This window comes from Carcharhinus amblyrhynchos, chromosome 1 (genome assembly GCF_965287045.1).
Source record: "Carcharhinus amblyrhynchos chromosome 1, sCarAmb.v2.hapA, whole genome shotgun sequence".
NCBI lineage: Eukaryota > Metazoa > Chordata > Chondrichthyes > Carcharhiniformes > Carcharhinidae > Carcharhinus > Carcharhinus amblyrhynchos.
In genome coordinates, this window is record NC_137324.1 from 51,227,748 (window position 1) to 51,249,073 (window position 21,326).

The 21,326-nt window shown below is 40.4% G+C and overlaps 1 protein-coding gene across 6 annotated transcripts in view; it reads right to left on the minus strand.

The window, feature by feature from the left end:
- Positions 1 to 21,326, minus strand: part of wdr7 (WD repeat domain 7) — a 695,157-nt gene that overhangs the window by 369,880 nt on the left and 303,951 nt on the right. For all 6 annotated transcript variants that reach the window (XM_080182523.1, XM_080182596.1, XM_080182751.1 and 3 more), the window contains one exon: positions 4,646 to 4,759. In XM_080182523.1, the coding sequence (XP_080038649.1) occupies positions 4,646 to 4,759 (114 nt within the window). The remainder of the gene's footprint in view (positions 1 to 4,645; positions 4,760 to 21,326) is intronic.

The window sequence follows — 21,326 nt, forward strand, 5'->3', positions numbered from 1 at the left end:
TTAATATTGAAACAAGCAAGTCAATTAAATCAAAGCATTATTACAAATTTTGGACAATTAAAAGGCATAGTCTGCCTATGCAAGTTGCCATTTTCCAAAGACTTGAGCAAAGTTGCGAGAGAGCCGTAATCTTAACAAGGGCATCGTCACTTGTCTTCGGAGAACAAAAACAGGTGAACCTCCAGAACAACTTGATTGGTTAAATATCCTATTCTGGAATGCATTGATATCATCTCAGGAACAATAAACAATGGGCAAAATTTTCTTGCCTCTTCTCAGTGCTTTTTGCGGCAGCACGCCGCCTGCTGGCATTGGGATTATCTGGTCTCCCCGCTGTTAATGGAACACCAGGAAACCCACAGCAGGCAGTGCACAGCTGGCATGAAGGGTTAGAGAATTCCAGTAAGAAATCTCACAACACCGGGTTAAAGTCCAACAGGTTTATTTGGTAGCACAAGCCACAAGCTTTCAGAGCACTGCCCCTTCATCAGATGAGTGGGAGTTGTGTTCACAAACAGGGCATGTAAAGACACAAACTCAATTTACAAAATAATGGTTGGAATGCGAGTCTTTACAGGTAGTCAAGTCTTGAAAGTACAAACAAGTGGAGAGAGGGTTAAGCACAGGTTAAAGAGATGTACATTGTCTCCAGCCAGGACAGTTCGTGAGATTTTGCAAGCCCAAGAAAGTTGTCAGGGTTACAGATAGTGTGACATGAACCCAAGATCCCGGTTGAGGCCGTCCTTATGTGTGCGGAATTTGGCTATCAGTTTCTGCGCAGTGATTCTGTGTTGTCGTGTGTCTTGAAGGCCACCTTGGAAAACGCTTAACCAAAGATCAGGGGCTGAATGCCCATGATTGCTGAAGTGTTCACCAACAGGAAGAGAACAGTCTTGCCTGGTGATTGTCAAGCGGTGTTCATTCATCTGTTGTCGTAGCCTTTGTATGGTCTCCCCAATGTACCATGCCTTGGGACATTCTTTCCTGCAGCATATCAGGTAGACAACTTTGGCGGAGTTGTGAGAGCATACATATTGTGTACCTGGTGGATGGTGTTCTCAAGTGAGATGACGGCATCCGTGTCAATGATCCGGCATGTCTTGCAGAGATTGCTGTGGCAGGGTTCTATGGTGTTGTAGTCACTGTTCTCCTGAAGGCTGGGTAGTTTGCTGCAGACAATGGTCCGTTTGAGGTTATGTGATTGTTTGAAGGCAAAAAGTGGGGGTGTGGGGATGGCCTTGGCAAGATGTTCATCTTTATCAATGACACGTTGAAGGCTCTGGAGAAGATGTCATAGCTTCTCCGCTCCGGGGGAGTACTGGACGACGAAGGATACTCTGTCCACCGTGTCTCGTGTTTGTCTTCTGAGGAGGTCACTGCGGTTTTTCACTGTGGCTTTTCACTGTGGCACGTTGGAACTGTCGATCGATGAGTCAAGTGCCATATCCTGTTCTTGAGGGCATCTTTCAGCGTCTGGAGATGTCTGTTGCAATCCTTCTCATCTGAGCATTTCCTGGGTATATAGAGCACTCATCCCTAGGGAATGGCTTCTTTCATGTGTTTAGGGTGGAAGCTGGAAAAGTGAAGCATCGTGAGATTATCCGTGGGCTTGCGGTACAGTGAAGCGCTGAGGTGACCGTCCTTGATGGACACAGGTACACACCCGAACAACGTTTTTTGAAGGGATGGGGAGAAAGAAATTAAGGCATCCAGCCACAGGATCACAAAAAATAAACAAAAACACTTTGTTTTTCAAAAATAATCTGAAGTATGACCAGCTGAAGAATTTTGGATTTAACATAGAACATAGAACACTACAGCACAAACAGGCCCTTCGGCCCACGAGTTGCGCCGATCACATCAACACCTACCAATCCATAGACCTATCTATAACCCCCAATCCCATTAAATCCCATATACTCATCCAGAAGTCTTTTAAAAGACCCCAGCGAGTTCGCCTCCACCACCACTGACGGCAGCCGATTCCACTCACTCACCACCCTCTGAGTGAAAAACTTACCCCTAACATCACTTCTGTACTTTCCTCCCCGCACCTTAAATCTGTGTCCTCTCGTAGCGACCATTTCAACCCGGGGAAATAGCCTCTGAGAATCCACCCTATCTATTCCTCTCAACATTTTATAAACCTCTATCAGGTCGCCTCTCAACCTTCGTCTCTCCAGGGAGAAGAGTCCCAGCTCCCTCAACCTATCTTCATTAGACATGCCTCCCAATCCAGGCAACATCCTTTTAAATCTCCTCTGTACCCTTTCAATAGCTTCTACGTCCTTCCTATACTGAGGCGACCAGAACTGCGCACAGTACTCCAAGTGAGGCCTGAGAAGGGTCTTATAAAGTTGCAGCATTACCTCCCGATTCCTAAACTCAATCCCTTGATTAATAAAGGCCAGTACACCATACGCCTTCTTGACCACATCCTCCACCTGCGAGGCCGATTTAAGAGTCCTGTGGACCCGGACCCCAAGATCCTTCTGTTCTTCAACACTACTAAGACTCCTGCCCTTGATAGTGTACTCGTTCATCCCGTTGGTCCTGCCAAAATGGACGACTACACATTTATCTGCGTTGAAGTCCATCTGCCACTTCTCTGCCCAGTCCTGCATCCTATTTATGTCCTGCTGCAACTTCTGACATCCTTCCAGACCATCCACAACACCACCGACCTTTGTGTCATCAGCGAACTTACTAACCCATCCCTCCACTTCCTCATCCAGGTCATTTATGAAAATGACAAACAGCAAGGGTCCTAGAACAGATCCCTGGGGCACTCCACTGGTGACTGACCTCCATGCAGAAAAAGACCCATCCACAACCACTCTCTGCCTTCTGCAGGCAAGCCAGTTCTGGATCCACAAGGCCAAAGCGCCTTGGATCCCATGCCCTCTCACCTTCTCAAGAAGGTACTTGTACTTCTTGTACTTCATTCTGGAAGATTCTTTTAATAATATCCTAACTGGATATTTTAAAACTTGTTTGTCTGTTTGATTTGATCTGATTTTATTTGATTTGATTTATTATTCACATGTATTAGCATACAGTGAAAAATATTGTTTCTTGTGCTCTGCACGGACAGAGCAAATCAGTCATAGAGAAGGAGACGCGAGAATGTAGTGTTATAGTCGTAGCTAGGTGTAGAGAGAGATCAACTTTATGCAAGCTAGGTCCATTCAAAAGTCTGACGGCAGCTGGGAAGAAGCTGTTCTTGAGTCAGTTATATTATTTCCTGACGGAAGGAGGTGGAAGAGAGAATGTCCGGGGTATGTAGGGTCCTTAATTATGCTGGCTGCTTTGCCAAAGCAGTGGGAAGTGTGGAGAGAGTCAATGGATGGGAGGTTGGTTTGCATGATGGATTCGGCCACATTCATGACATTTTGTAGTTGCATGCGGTCTTGGGCAGAGCAGGAGTCATACCAAATTGTGATATAACCAGAAAGACTGCTTTCTATGGTGCATCTGTAAAAGTTGGAGAAAGTGTACCTGACATGCTAAATTTCTTTAGTCTTTTGACAATGGGTTCTACTTTATTGTTAGCATCAAATGATAATATTCTGCTAGGTCAATCTTGAAAAACCACAACAGGAAAAGGTGTCATACAGTGTAAAGTTCAAAATATTATGAATTTATTATAAGCAGCTCAAAAATAAATGTTATCCAATGGTTATGCATCTCCATGTGATATTATTAAAGGACTGTGACTATTATTCTATTTAACTACTTTTGGATTTTAAAAGGCAAGGCAGAAAGAAAGCCAGAGTATGCATTCAATTTGTTACAGATAACTTGAGAGTCAATAATCTGTTTAGGAAATAAGAACAGCAGGTGAAAAATTCCAACATATCAACTTTGTGTATGCTGGAATATTTTAGTATCATAATTGTCACATTCAATTACCTCCCTTCCTGATCAAAATACTGGAGAAGCTAGAGCATCTATTGGATTACCAGTACATAAGCAATTAAGGGTAAAATAACAACATCAAAACAAAATCCTAAATTACACAAGTCAAAATACAAATGTACCATACATGCTAATTTACCAAGATATGCCATCAGGAAACAGCATAATTCCTGCAGTGTTTACCAAGATCTGCAACACCATTATGCAAGGCAACATTCACCAGAGTAATAATTTCCATCTATCTAGATAGCACAAGTCTATAAATGCTATTATACACATAAATTCAAAGGTTACAAGCAGAGGTATTTTATCAATAAATGGGCACTCTGAACATAGCAAAGCATGATGATTAACACTGCATTACAAAATTAACTTTTATTAAAAAGTATGAAGCACAAAGGTTTAAATTTAAAGGTTAGTAGAGACAATTACATGGCAATTCTCAGTTTGACTGCAAGAAAAAAGAATCACATGATCCTAATTTGACAATGACTGCTTTATATAGTATAATTAGAACAAACATTTTGCATCATCTTAGAACGTAAACACAACAAATTCATTGTTTCACAAGCATCTTAGGAACGCACGAATTAGTAGCAGAAGGCAAATTCAGCCCTTTGAGCCTGTTCCCATTATGGATCCCATTATGAGAATTCTTCAAAACAAAATCAAGGAAACATTCTTTAATAAGAAGGCCCTTCACAGGTTTGGAAACAGAACCACTTACCTGTAGTAATGTCATCATCTGCTAGGTCAGGTTCTTCTTCCTGAACTTTGGCATCTGCCCCTTGTGTGTCAGGAGTTGCACCAACAGCTTGCAAAGTTTCTGTTGTCACACCAGCTAAAAAGCAATCCATGAAAAAATTAGTTTTTAGGGATTTTCTTGAAAAGTGACATTTGAATTAAATTCAATTTTTGGCCTTTAAATCCCCATTGCCACATACAATATCACATTTTCTTTCTAAAGCACTGTGTGACTAAAAAGCTCAGTCATATCAATTACTTGTTGGCCAAACAAGCTTCAAACATGCAAAAACTTACTCTTAGTGTATTTTTCATGTGACAAAACATTTTACATTAAAAGCAGCGGATAAGACCAAGAAGTGGGAGAATATTCAACGTAGCAGCTGAAATCTTGGCAGGTCTAATGATAATGCAAGGAGAGGAAATAAAGGCGGGGGAGGAGTGATTTAGCTTGCAACAATTCTAGCTAAGTGTCCAGCAAACTACAGCATACCTAGCCCAAGTCTCCAACTCTAAAATCAGTGCAAGAGACATTCACAGAGGCTCCCAGGCAGTGCAAATTTGTCCGAAGTTTAAACTTCCAGGGCAATTACAGTACATGTGCACATCAGGGCCCCCTCAGGATCCCAACATGCACCAACAGTACAAATTCAGTGCATCGCTGCTCCCAGTGCTGGATGACATTGTTGATTCATTTTTGGCCCCATCACAAATTCCATGCCTTAAACATCAATTTCATTCCCTTCTCAGGCCACAGAAACATTAATCCAACTCTGCAGCATGACTCATCAGCACCCCTATCTCACCCCATCTGCTGCATCCTTCATCCATTGTCATCACTCCAATGAACAATTCAATGGTTCCCTATAAATCCCTCTATCTTTCACAAGATGTAAATTTGAGCTCATGCAAAACTTTTCTACCAGCATCTTATCCATCAATCTCAATCAACCTTTATTGCTTTTCTTGCTGATCTGCCTTGACTCGTAGTCTCACTACACTTGGTATTTAAGATTTGCATTCGAGCATTTAAATCCCTTCAGTTTCATACTCTCTATCTCTGCAGCCTTTCTGCCTAGTCAAGCCCCACAAACTAACCAGCCATCTCACCCTAGTCCACTTTGATTCCATGGTGGCCATACCTACAGATGTCTAATCCTAACATTCTTCAATTTTTTCTTTAAAATCTCTCTCTTGTCCTTTAAGGCCACCTCCATAAAATATTCTTCCTAATACTTCCTGCTTTGGCTTATTGATTTTCTTCTTGATTATGCATCTGTGAAGTGCCGTGCAATATTATCCTACATTAAAGGTGTCACATAAAATCTAAATTGTCATTTGGTGCCAAGCCTTTATCATTCTTTTCCCGATTGATCAGTCATTTGCCTATTTTTGAATATATACATTAAGTGTGACATAATCTGATGAAAATTTATATCATTCAACTTTTACTTCATCTCCACTTTTCCACAAACTACTGTTTTCTAATAATGGATTTAGTTGTCTTGACCTTTATTTCTAGGTAATTGACTTAGATGCCCTCTGAACAAATAATACTGCTCCCACATACAGAATTATATGTTATCTTGAGAATTTGTTTTAAAAGAATGAACTTTATAATTCAGCTGGGAATGCTTTTATCAGCCTCTGCTTTTAATTAGTGCTAGTATAATTGTCATCTTCATAACTTAAATTTGAAAAGGGGGTGATGAGCTGACCAACATGCAGTATTCTGAGGCAGTGTTGAACCGAAAACATATATTTTTACACCATCTTTCTTCGCTGTGCTGATTTCTTGAACTACCAAATTACATTCTGTACTTGGCCTTTTCACACTTCCAATCAAATGTTATAGCTCTAAAGTTTTCTTAAATTGGTGCCTCCGCATTCATACATTTGTGGATTCATAAATTTGGATTATCTTGTGTTTTCCAGATTTGATTCCTGTTCTACCAATTGTAAGATCTTGAGAATTTTTGGCAGTTCTACTTTCCAAGTAGATTAATTACAGTTTGTGCTTTATAATCTGTTAACTGGTGACATTATTTTAATAGTAGATACCAGTCTGCTTCAGCACATAGGTTTTGAAAATAAAATGTTCACTGACTATTCTTTGATTCCCTCAATTCATATGAGAACATACAAATTTGGTACAAAACATCTCCATTATATATGCGGTTCAGTACTCCAGTAAATTGAGCTTTCTACCATAGATCAGTTCTGCCCTAGATTCTTAGTGTGCTTTGATAGACAGACTGCCTGCCTCACATTAATTCACTTCACACCATTTCAATCGATCAATGGCAGGCTCCCCAGCCACTTTAGACAGTGCCTGTCTGGCTGTCTGCATGCACAGGAGCACACCAACTCAGACAAATCAGTGCTCAGGAGCGTGCACAGATTGAGAGTTCACTGTAGTCAAGGCCTTGAAGGTGGAGTCTGATGGGAATCCATGCTCTGCCATTCAGATTGGCTGATCATGCATGTCACGTGAACCAGTTTCAATTTCTCTGTTCATTTGTGACTACAGCAGATGACTACGTGGCATGCATTTGAGTGATAATGAGAACAGTACACAACTTAGTTGTACCTCTTAACCCTTTAAAAGCTGTGATTATTTCTTCTGTTTATAGTTTTCTAATAACATCTGAAATAGGTCTGATCTTTTTAAATTATGAAATAACAGCACAAAGGTAATTTTTCAGCCTTTCATGTTCTTGTTAAAAACAGAACACAAAAGGATCAAAAAGTGCTTTTGCACAAGCATATCTTACTTTTAGCACAGATAAGAATACTACCATATTCTCTAAGAGTGTATTTGAAAAGCAGCAAACATTGTTTAAGATATTACTTGATAAGTACAGTCTAAGAGCAATAACCAAGAGCTCTCATAACTCAGGAATGTGGATTCAACTAGATTGAATAATTCAACTAGTTTGGCATCTTAGTACTCATATGTTACAACGATAATGAAGTTGTTAAGCAATCGATCATCATCAATTAGTCCACAATAGACTCAGAAGTAACGTGACAACTCCAGTACTCAAAGACTTTGGCACCAGAGATCCAAAGTTATCTTTATCTTTCCATGCATGTTACACCTCACTACATCATATCTCAAATTAAATATGCAATTCATCCCAAAATGTTGGGAAATTAACAGAAGTCCTTCCCGAAAAATACCCTACTCCTGCTCCTCCACACCAGTGTCCCACAAGGTGTGTCCTCAGCCCCTAACTCTACTCCTTTTGCATCCATGGCTGTGCGGCCAAATTCCCTTTCAACTTGATTTTCAGGTTTGCTGATGCCACCACCAAAGTGGGTTGGATTTCAAACAGTGATGAGATGTAGCACAGGAAAGAGGTAGATTTTTGAATCATTGACAGCCACAGGTGAGGTGCCTGAAGATTGGACGGTGACAAATGGTGTGCCTTTGTTTAAAAAGGACTGCAAGGAAAAGCGTGGGAACTACAGGCTGCTGAGCTTCTCATCTGTAGTGGGTAAGTTATCAGAAGCTATTTTGAGAGACAGGAACTACAGACATTTAGAGAGGCAAGGATTGATTATGGACAATCAGCATGGCTTTGAAAGTGGAAAATCATGTCACACAAATTTGATTGAGTTTTTTTGAAGGGGTAACCAAGAAGGTAGATGAGGGCAGTGCAGTTGATGTTATCTGCATGGACTTTAGCAAGGCTTCAGACTTCAGACAAGATACTGTATGGTAAGGTATTGCATAAGATTAAATCTCATGTAATCCAGGGTGAGTTAGCCAAATGGAGTCAAAATTGGCTTGATGACAGAAGACACAGTAATTGTAGAGGGCTGTTTTTCAAACTGGAGGCCTGTGACCAGCAGTGTGACTCAGGGATTGGTGTTGGGTCCACTGTTATTCGTCATTTATATTAATGATTTGGATGAGAACTTAGGAGGCATGGGTACTAAGTTTGCAGATGACACCAAATTTGGTGACATAGTGGACAATGAAGAAGGTCATGAGGATTGCAACTGGATCTTGATCAATTGGGCCAGTGGGCTGATGAATGACAGATAGAGTTTAATTCAGATAAATGCAAGGTGATGCATTTTAATTGATCGAACCAGGGCAAGACTTTTTCAGTTACTGGCAGGGCATTGGAGAAAGTTATAGAACAAAGACATCCAGGGGTACATGTTCAAGTTGTAAAAGACATTGGTAAGACCACACTTGGAATACTGTGTACAGTTCTGGTCACCCTATTATAGAAAGGATATTATTAAACTAGAAAGAGTGTAGAAAAGATTTACTAGGATGTACCAGGACTTGATGGTTTGAGTTATAAGGAGCCACTGAATAGACTGGGACTTTTTCTCTGGAGCACAGGAGGCTGAGGGGTGACCTTATAGAGGTCTATAAAATAATGAGAGGTAGAGACAAGGTAGTCAACATCTTTTCCCAAAGGCAGGGGAGTCTAAAATTAGAGGGCTTAGATTTAAGGTGAGAGGGGAGAGATACAAAAGGGTCCAGAGGGGCAATTTTTTCACACAGAGGGTGGTGAGTGCCTGGAACAAGCAGCCAGAAGTAGTATTAGAGGCAGGTACAATTTTGTCTTTTAAAAAAGTGTTCAGGCAGTTACACTGGTAAGATGGCTATCGAGGAATATGGGCCAAGTGTGGGCAATTGGGACTAGCTTAGTCATTAAAAAACGGATGGCATGGACAAGTTGGGCCAAAGGGCCTGTTTCTATGCTGTAAATGTCTATGACTCTGTGACTAAGCTGGTGAACTGGTGAGATGACAACAATCTCTCCTTCAATGTCAACAAAACGAAGGAGATAGTCATTGACTTCAGGAAGCGCAGTGGAGAACGTACCCCTGCCCACATCAATGGAGATGGAGTAGAAACAGTTGACAGCTTCAAGTTTTTAGGTGTCCAGATCACCAACAACCTATCGTGGTCTCTCCATGCTGATGCTATAGTTAAGAAAGCCCACCAATACCTCTACCATCTCAGGAGACTAAGGAAATTTGGCATGTACACTATGCCTCTCACCAACTTTTACAGAAACACCATAGAAAGCATTTTTTTCCATTTGCATCACAGCTTGGTATGGCTCCTGCTCTGTCCAAGACCACAAGAAACTACAAATGGTCACGAACAAAGTCCAATCTATCACTCACCCATTGACATTGTCTACACTTCTGCTGCCTCAGAGAAGCAGCCAGATTAATTAGGTCCTCATGTAGCTAGACATACCCTCTTCCAAATTCTTCCATTAGGAAAAAGATGCAAAAGTCTGAGGAAATGCATCAACCGACTCAAGAACAGCTTCTTCCCTGCAGATGTCATAAGAACTTAAGAACATAAGAAATAGGAGCAGGAGTAGGCCATCTAGCCCTTCGAGCCTGCCCCGCCATTCAATAAGATCATGGCTGATCTGTCGTGGCTCAGTTCCACTTTCCCGCCCTCTCCCCATAACCCTTAATCCCCTCTCTTATCAAGAACCCATCAACCCGCTTCTTAAAAATATTTAGCGAGGCAGCCTCCACCACTTCAACGGGCAGAGAATTCCAGAGATTCACCACCCTTTGAGTGAAGAAGTTCCTCCTCAACTCCGTTCTAAACCGCCTCCCCTTTATCTTGAGGCTGTGCCCCCTAGTCCTACTGTCTTTTTTGAGCGGGAAGAGTCTCTCCACCTCTATCCTATCCATCCCATTCATCATCTTATACGTCTCAATGAGATCTCCCCTCATTCTTCTAAACTCTAACGAGTACAAGCCTAGTTTATTCAGCCTCTCCTCATAGCTCAATGCCCTCAACTCCGGTATCAGCCTAGTAAACCTCCTCTGCACTCCCTCCAGGGCCAAAATATCCTTGCGCAGGTGCGGCGCCCAAAACTGCACACAGTACTCCAGCTGCGGCCTCACCAATGCCCTATACAGCTGCAGCAAGACCTCCCTACTTTTATATTCAATCCCCCTCGCTATGAATATATGTCGGACTACTGAATAGATCTACTTCAAATTAAATTGATTTTTCTCCACATCCCAGATACAACTCAAACTACATTCTGCACTCTCTCCTTTCCTTCTATATGTACTATTTGCTTTGTCTGTACAGCGTGCAAGAAACACTTTTCACTGTATTTGATTTATTTGTCACATATATTAGCATACAGTGAAAAGAATTGTTTCTTACACGCTATACAGAAAGAGCATATTGCTCACTGAGCAGGAAACGGAGATGAGCGGGTTGGACTACGTAGCCGGAGATGAGGGGGTTGGACCATGAAGAGAGACTAAATAGGCTGGGTCTGTACTTGTTGGAGTTTAGAAGGATGAGGGGGGATCTTATAGAGACGTATAAGATAATGAAAGGGATGGATAGGGTAGAGGTAGAGAGATTCTTCCCACTTAGAAAGGTTAGCAGGACTAGAGGGCACAGCCTCAAGATAAGGGGGGGGCAGTTTAGATTGGAGTTGAGGAGGAACTTCTTCACTCAAAGGGTGGTGAATCTCTAGAATTCTCTGCCCATTGAAGTGATGGAGGCTACCTCACTAAATATATTTAAGTCATGGGTAGATAGGTTTTTGACAGACAAGGGAATTAAGGGTTATGGGGAGAGAGTGGGAAAGTGGAACTGATCCACTTCAAATCAGCCATGATCTTATTGAATGGCGGGGCAGGCTCGAAGGGCTAGATGGCCTGCTCCTTTTTCTTATGTTCTTATGAAACAAGAATGCAGAATGTAGTATTATAGTCATTGTTAGGCTACAGAGATAGGTCAAGTTAATGCAAGGTAGGTATACATATATTAGATTAGATAATAATAAATCAAATCTGTGCGAAAGCAGAGAAGTTTGCTGCATAATCTAATTACCATTTGTGGTGCTTCACCATATTGCAACATATAAACTATGAATTCAGAAAAATGCTCTTTATTCTGAAGTAATGGCCAGAAATCTTCGTGAAACATAAGTACTAATACTATGCCCACCTTTGGAGCTCCATTCTAGATAATGGAATCATCTAGAATGCTTGTTCATGTGTCCATTCACATTCTTAGAATATCAATTTTGTTATATTAACTCTGAACAGTTATTTTCTATCCAACTCTCCATCGAGCAATAAAATTTCAGCTAACCGTGTGTTGTTACCTAAATAACCTAAAAGCAGACTAAACAATAATTTATTTTCATTGAATACGTTTTCAGATATGCTTTTTAAGAATGATACGAAATGTTTGTTCTGAAGATGAAAATACAGTCAAAAGCAGTATTAGGATTCTATAAATTGCTGTTGCGCTGCATCCAGATTTCGGAAGAATGGCATATGACAACTTAAAGTCAATGCTAACAGTTACTTTCTTATACAAAGGGGTACATTACAAATTCAAGCATTTGTGTGCTGTTGGAGATTAGCCCTATACATCGCCATCCATTGAAATCGGGTTTGATTTCTCTTCACGGAAAATGGTTGTCTAATTTATAAAATAGTGCAAAATTGATCATTTTTTACTTCAGCTTACGGGTCTTACTGCAACTAGTGCAAGAATTTTCTCAACTACATAAACCTGAAGATCAATTTTTACTTCTAAAAAATGGTAAACAAATTACATCTCCAAAAAACTAATATACTAACTTTGCTTTACTAATGGATATGAATGTCAATCATTTCTAGCAGGCGATAAACAATGAAGATTAGATAATCCTTAGCCAGATTTTTTTTATTTGGAAAATTCCAATTCTTAAGCCAATTTCTGGCTTAAGAATTTCTATGATTAAATCATAGAACTTGAACAACGTTTAAAAGAATACAAAATTAAATAACTGTAGATTTAGAAAAAGAAAATGATAAAACCATCATTGTATTTCCACCATTTTATAAGGATGTTTTCAAATGCATCCAGCAACCCTTTCAAATTTCTAAAACCTTCTGAAGCAGCTCTGTTCTCTGTAAATATCACAAAGTAGCTGGCATTTTCAGCAAGTCCAAGCGTTCTCTCAAACACCAATTCTCTTCAATCAATATTGATTTAAAAAATTTCAGCAGCTCTAAAGAAACAGATTTCCAAGGAAAACACAGCAGCTGACTTTGTATTGATCATTTTGGCGGTCCACGACACTTTTATACTCGTGCTTTTCTATGGAAACCTACGATGTGATGCAAAAATCAAGCACAGGCATAGCGCTGAAGTAACAATACTGCGAATGCTATTTTCAGTTTCATTATGACAAGAATTCCTTGTACTAGCATTCAGAAATAGATGTTATGTTTGTGTCTTTCACCAATACTACTGATTAACTAAAGATAGGATAAATTAACAATTTTCTTTGAAAGATAAAGCTTCATTTAAATAATGTTATCTTTGAATTTGACTTATTTCAAAGAGTACAATAGCATTTATTACCAAAGCATAATCTTTCCACTTGGCAAAATGAGGAATATTAGAGTGGCTAACAACAGCAGTACTCAAGTTAAATAGCAATCATTTATAAAAGAGGCAATACGATCGTTATGACAGTTGTGAAAATTTGCAAAATTCTCCAAACACAACATAGCCTTGCTGGATCAGGCACAGCCTATCAAACTGACATAACATCAGAAGGAACAAAACCAGTTCCTCCATGTCATCATCAAATTGAAAGAACAGTTGTGGAGCACTGCTTTATTTTCATTGTAGCAGTACAACAGTCCACAATGCTCTTCGTTATTAATTTTGCAAGATTTAAAAAAAGACTCTGAAATAATTTCTCAATGCTAGGCTGCAAAATTTAAAACGTACACAACAGCATTTTCATAGGCTGCACCACAGGCAGGTTCACTTTTAAAATTCTTTTGTGCAATGTGAGCAGCACTGGTAAGTGCACTGGCATTTATTTTCCATCCTTAACTGGCTTGGGGAAGATGGTAGAAAGTAGAGTTCGAGGTGATAGTGGATGCCTTGGTGGTTATTTTCCAGACGTCGCTGGATTCCGGGGAAGTGCCGGAAGATTGGAAAACGGCTAACGTTACGCCGTTGTTTAAGAAGGGTGCCAGGCAAAAGGCAGGGAATTATAGGCCGGTTCGTTTAACGTCTGTTGTGGGTAAAATGTTAGAATCCGTCATCAAGGAGGAAATAGCGAGGCATCTTGAGGGGAATTGCTTGATAGGGCAGACGCAGCACGGTTTCGTTAAGGGGAAGTCGTGTCTGACAAATTTATTGGAGTTCTATGAGGATGTGTCTAGGGCGGTGGATAGAGGAGAGCCGGTGGATGTGGTGTTTCTTGATTTTCAGAAGGTGTTTGACAAGGTACCTCACAAGAGGTTATTGCAGAAGGTAAGGGGGCATGGAGTTGGGGGTAGGGTGTTAGCGTGGATAGACGATTGTTTGTCAAATAGGAGACAGAGTGGGGGTTAACGGGTGCTATTCGGATTGGCGGTTGGCGACTAGTGGAGTGCCCCAGGGGTCGGTGCTGGGGCCTCAGCTATTTACCATTTATATAGATGATCTGGAGGAGGGAACCGAGTGTAGGGTGTCGAAATTTGCTGATGACATCAAGATTGGTGGAACGGCAGATTGCGCGGAGGGTGTGGAGAGTCTGCAGAAGGATCTAGATAGGCTGGGCGAATGGGCCAGGAAATGGCAAATGGAATTTAATGTTGGCAAGTGCGAGGTGGCCCACTTTGGTAGGAATAATGGTAGGAAGGATTATTACTTACGTGGCGAAAAACTGCAGCAGGCGACGGTGCAGAGGGACCTCTAAAGAACAAAGAACAAAGAACAAAGAACAACACAGCACGGGAAACAGGCCCTTCGGCCCAACGAGCCCGCGCCGCCGTCCCACTGTCTCAGTGACCTATTCATGATTTTAGTCTACGCCTAATGTGTGAGGATCAGGGAGGTCCAATATAGGGACAATTTGTTACCCAATCAATCAGCCTAAAAGCACATCTTTGGGATGTGGGAGGAAACCGGAGTACCTCGGGGTCCTTGTGCATGAGTCGCAAAAACCCAGCTTGCAGGTGCAGCAGGTGGTCAGGAAGGCAAATGGGATGCTGGCCTTCATAGCGAGGGGGATTGAATATAAAAGTAGGGAGGTCTTGCTGCGGCTGTATAGGGCATTGGTGAGGCCGCAGCTGGAGTACTGTGTGCAGTTTTGGGCGCTGTACTTACGCAAGGATATTTTGGCCTTGGAGGGAGTGCAGAGGAGGTTTACTAGGCTGATACTGGAGTTGAGGGGGTTGAGCTATGAGGAGAGGCTGAATAAACTAGGCTTGTACTCGTTAGAGTTTAGAAGAATGAGGGGAGATCTCATTGAGATGTAGAAGGTGATGAATGGGATGGATAGGATAGAGATGGAGAGGCTCTTCCCGCTCAGAAAGGACAGCAGGACTAGGGGGCACAGCCTCAAGATAAAGGGGGGGCGGTTTAGAATGGAGTTGAGGAGGAACGTCTTCACTCAAAGGGTGGTGAATCTCTGGAATTCTCTGCCCGTTGAGGTGATGGAGGCTGCCTTGCTCAATATTTTTAAGACGTGGGTTGATGGGTTTTTGATAAGCGAGGGGATTAAGGGTTATGGGGAGAGGGCGGGAATATGGAACTGAGCCATGACAGATCAGCCATGATCTTATTGAATGGCAGGGCAGGCTCGAAGGGCTGGATGGCCTACTCCTGCTCCTATTTCTTATGTTCTTATGTGAACAGCTGCAGCCCATCTTGTCTAATACACCCACAGTGCTGCTAAGAAGGGAGTTTGAAATTGCAATATAGCCCATGTCAGGATGGTGTGAGGCTTGTAGGAGAACTTACAGATGACCTCATGGATCTGCTGCTCTTGTTCTTCTTGATGGCATAGGTTGTAGGTTTGGAAGGTCCTGCAGAAGGAGATTTGCCAATTACTACTGTGCATCTTGTATAGAGTACACACTAATAGCATGGCGTACTTGTGATGGCAAGAATGGGTTTGGTGGGATGCCAATCAAATGAGCCACTTTGTTCTGGATAGTGCTGAGCTTCTCGAATCAGATTGAGGCTTTATTTATCTAGGCAAGTGGAGAATACTCCATCACACTCCTTATTTGTGCCTCACAGATGATGGACAAGCTTTGGGGAGACAGGAGATGAGTTACCCACTGGAGAATTCTTAACCTCTGGCCTGTTATAGTCACTATTTTATCTGTATGACTAGTCTAGCTAACCTTCTAGTCAATGGCAACCCCCAGGATGTTGATGGTGAGGGTTTCAGTGATCGTAACATCATTGAATGTCAGGAAGAGATGATCAGATTCTCTCTTTCTTTTTTTGGAGACAGTCATTGTCTGGCACTTGCATTACATGAATGACATTTGATACTTAACAGCCCAAACCTGAATGGCCAGGTCATATTTGATACAGCTATAGACTACTTCTGTATCCAAGGAGTTGCAAATAGTACTGTAGATATTGCAATCAGCAATGAACTGCCCACTTCTGACTTTATGATGGAAGAAAGGTCATTGAAGTAGCAGCTTCAGCTGCCAGCTTCAGCATTAAACTCTGGAATTTCTTCACTAGTAGGATGATATATCGAAGAGATAAGGTGAGATTGACTACCATTAACATCAAAACAGCATTTGACCAACTGTGGCATTAACGAGACATAAAAATTGAAGTCAAAGGAAAACCGGGGGATTCAGTGGAAACCTTCCACTGTTTGAAGCCATACCTAGCACAAAGGAATACAGTTGTGTTTGTTGGAAGCCAATCATCCTAAGTTTCGGACATTGCTGCAGAAGTTCCTCAAGATAGTGTCTTAGTCCTAATCATCTTCAGCTGCTCCATCAATGATCTTCCCTCCATCACGTCAGAAGTGAAACGTTCACTTACTTACTTAGAGCATTCCATAACATTCACACCTCTTTGGTTTCTGAAGCTTGCATGTGACAAAACCTGAACGACATTTAGGCTTAGGTTAGTAACACTTGCGCCACATAAATGCCAGGGATGACCTTCTCCAAAACGGAAGCATTGAACCATCTCTCCTCAACATTCAATACTATTACTATTGTTTAATCCCCTACCATTAAAATCTGGGAGTAGAGGTCATCATCAACCAGAGACCTAACTGAACCAGCCATATAAATACTGCAATTACAAGAAGAGGGCAGAGTCTGGAATTCTATGGCAAGTAATATAATCTTCTGACTTTCTACAGCCTGAGCAAGGCACAAGTCAGTAGGGTGATGGAATACTCTCCACTTGACTAGATGATTGCAGCTCCAACAACACACAAAAGGCTCAATACCATTCAAGACAAAGCAATCTACTTGATCAACACCATCTTAAAGATTCATCCCTCCATGACCAAAGCAGAATGGACCATCTGTAAGACGCACTGTAGCAACACATCAAGTCAATTTCAACAGCATCTTCCCCCAACCCCTATAATTTAGGAGGGCAAGAACAGCAAGCACATGGGTACATCGCCAACTGGAGGTTCTCCCCCAAAACACATACCAACCTAACTTGGAACTACATCACTGTTCCTTTATCGTCACTTAGCCAAAATCCTGGAACTCCCTGGCTAACAGCACTGTGGGTGTACCTACACCATACGGTGTCCCACAATTCGAAAATGTACTCTCTACCACCTTCTCAAGGACAATTAGAATAGACAACAAATGCTGATCTTGTCAATGATGCTTATATCCCATGAATGAATATTTTTTAAAAAAATCACCATTCTAAAAATGTTTTTTCAGATACATTTTTGTTCACCTTTATTATCTTCCAATGAGATTTCTCATTTGGTTACATTTAATTTTGCTGTCTGTGCAGCAGCTTTCTCTCAACGAAGACAAAGTTAGCAAAAAAAAGCTCATGTATTTCTAGTATGTTTTACTTATTGCGAAAAGGCAATGCAACTGTGCTACACATGCTGTATTGAAAGCTTGCAGATATTTCCACGAAACAATGCCACTTTAATGCTAAAAAAAAATAAACTTCCATCTACAGGTAACCACAATGATGTATTTATACATTTCCTGTTAAACCTTCAGAATCAATGCCATTAAGGGGTAAACTTACAAGATAAAAACATTTCTCAAAAAAAAAAGCAGCCTGGCTCCTAGTTACGTTTTAGTGCAAGACTGCAGTTGTGGTCAATTCTCAAGACCACTGTCCCTGATGAACTGCCCCCATTGTCAAAAACAGTACTATTAAGATTTTTCCTGGAATTCGCAAACCCAAGTCCGATTGCAATTTGCCTGTTGTACTGCCATGAATTGCATATATTCAGAATAGCTTTGATATTACTTTAACATTGCAAATGGATTTTGCAGTATGACATGGCAGTATACATAACTCTTGCTTAAATTTAGTGAACAAATGTTCATAAGCTCCTGTTTAGGACTATCAGTGGAGAATTAAAAACTGTGATAAAAAAATAAAAAGATACAGAAAATATTTGTAGCAGGAAATAACTTCTTTGACAATTCGTTTAGGAACCGTGGGGCCCAGAAAGTGTTTCCTCACTGGATACATTTTTTTCTTTAATTTTATGGTTTTAATATGGAGAAAGTTAAGAAAATCTATGAAGAAATTACTGAAATCCTGCCAATTTGTATGGAAAAAGCAAAATAAATCAAAATATTTCTGTTGTGGAACTGATAAAACAAATGATATTAAATTATTTAACAATTAACATTTCCCTTGCTCTGATTATTTCAAGCTTATTTAAAGCTCCATTATGAGTGAGGTCAGTAAATGGCGAACCAGCTACTTTATGCACAATGACTGGGAACTATACAAGGCCATTTGCACTGAGCTGCTGTACCAATTTTTCATCCATTTCTAGATGCACTTGGCTTCTAGCTGATCAAGGTGACAAGAAGTTTAGTTAAGCATAATTGACTTTATTTCATATTCCAGTTTCAATTTTTTTTAAAAAATCATTAACTATAACTAGTGAAAAACCTTTAGTTAGCAAAATACACAACTGTTTTCCTTTTACTTGATGACTTTTTTCAAGACATCTTTAAATAAATTCATAATGTTCACAGACTCCTTAAAACACTTCCTATAAAATCAAATTTGGTTCAAAAATATAATACATTACCGCCAGCAAGAGAAATGTCTCATCTATTTTTTTTTTCAAAATCAATTAAAGAAATTTACTCTGTTTGAATTTTACAAATGATGGAAAAAGTTTTTCAAGGGTGTTTCAACTACTTAAGAGGATAGCAAAGGAAAGGGATGGTCCACTCAAGGATAGTGGAGGGAATCTATGCATGGAACCAGAGAGAATGGGTGAGATATTAAATTAATACTTTGCCTCAGTATTCACCAAAGAGAAGGACTTGATGGATGAAGAGCCTCAGGTAGGATGTGTAAATATTCTGGGTCACGCTGATGCTGAAAAGGTGATTTTGAGTGTCTTAAGAAGCATTCAAGTAGCTAAGTCTCTAGGACCTGAAGGGATCTACCCCAGAATACTGAGGGAGGCAAGGGAGGAAATTGTTGGGACTATTACTGCACTTCTATAGTTACAGCCTTCTAAGATAAAACATTTGTATTTCAATGACTATGTGGGATAAAAAAAAACTGGCTTAATCCAAATTTTCAGCTCACGCCTTCTTTTACTTGTGTGAAAATTCCTTTCTCAATCCATTTAGCAGCTCTCCATTATTTTAAATATTTAAATTGAATAACCTCTTGACTTGCACCTCCAGCAGTTATAGCTTACCTAGAGTTTACCCAATCTCTCATTAAAAGGACATAGTGCATAGTCCTTTTATGTACTATGAATCTGGTGAGTAACCGCTGAGCTTTCACTGAGTCAGGAGGCTTTTCCTGAGGTGTGGAATTCAAAATATGAACACAGTGTTGTTTCAAGAGGAATCTTAAAAGTAAAAAAGACAGTTGAATTTTAAGAAGTAATGTGAGACAACCTGAGTGAGCACAGCGAATTCAGCATTAAAGGATTTCAGGATTAAAATGACTGTTAATTACCTCAGATTCTGAGGGATTGTGGCCATAAGAAAGGTCTCTTGACCACCTCATGGTCATGTCAGCTCTGGCAGGCAGAATTCTGCCCATTTTCTCGTGAACTGTTTCAGTTCGGTTAAGCTTTGAAGTACATCTCAGCTTAGGGTTTATCAAGCAATAAGATTCAACAAGGATAGCTGACTAAATAAAGTACCTGGCTTTATTTCTGAAGCATCTTGTTATAGCTGGAGAATCACTTGCAATGGCTTCTGTTCCTGCTCCTGCACCAGTACCTTTGGTATGCCCCAAGGATCTATCCTTGGCCCTCTGCTATTTCTCATCCACACACTGCAACATCCGTCAACAACATTGGAAAGCATACATTAGATTTCACATGTATGTCACTGACACCCAGCTCTCAATCATCTCTCGGTTCCTCCATTGTTGCTAGATTATCAGCTTACTTAACTGACATCTAACGCTGGATGGGCGGAAATGTCCTCCAATTAAATATTATAAGATTAACACCATTATTTTTGAATTCTGTTCTAAACTCTGTCCTCTCGTCTGCAACTCCCTGGCAACAATCCAACATTAAGCCAGTGTGCCAGCAACTTTGATAGTATTTTTAGTCTTAAGGTGAGCTTCTGACTTCACATTCACACCATCACTAAGAATGTCTATTTCTACTCTCATAACATCACCTGACTTCTCCCTAGTCTCAGCTCATCTGCTACTGATTTGTGCCTTTGTTACTATTAGACTTGATTATTCCAACAGCAGGACTGCTTCCTTTAAGACACTCATTCAAACCTATAACTTGAACCTAATTTTGGTCATTTGACCTTTATTGCCTTATGTGGCCCAGCATCATGCTTTGTTGCCCTGGGATGTCTGATTTTGTTAAAGGCACTATATAAATACAAGTTGCTGCTATTATCTCAAAAGATGAAGATATCATCAGTGTTTGACATTATAACTGTATTTACATCACTGTTGCAAACACAAAGTTATGATCATCTCAATTTCCAGAGAGTTGCAATTTTGTCTCCCTGTATTTAACTCTGCTGCACAAAGGCTATAGTAGGAAACCAAGAAACTAGGCAGTTTTTCCAAACAAGTGTAAAAGAAAAGCATTGTCATTTATTCTACAAAGTGCTTAGATATCTTCACTAATACACTACAAGTTGAACTTAATGGAAAAATACGTCTTAATTCAAGCATACCACATATTTTGAAAAACGGTAGCACATCAAAATATTTCTGACATGTTCTGCCTTTGATGTTGTTACTTCAGTGACAATACTAATTTCGCTTAGTTAAGGAGATATGATTTTGAAGAGATAATTACTTATAGTCAGCTGCTTTTACAAGTACTGATTATTTGAAGCAATGGTTTAGCATCTGTTACCAGTGCTTTGTAATGCAGGCTGCATCACTAAGCTATGTGCTCTAGTAAATCATCATTTGACAGAGACTAATCAAACACTGGATAATATACCAACTGACATATCACATGGACATTCACATTTAGCTGAAAAATGGGCAGAAATGAGATAGGCTCAGTCCCTGATGTACTATCAGCAAGGTCTTCAGGGACCACCTCCTGACATATTACCTTTTACAGTAAGAACTGTAATTACTGAGTAAATGTGTGTTTAAACACAGGGATGAACAAACAAGTGTGCAACTTGGTATCAATAGCCAAAAATAAAATCTTGTGGAATTAATTATGGTA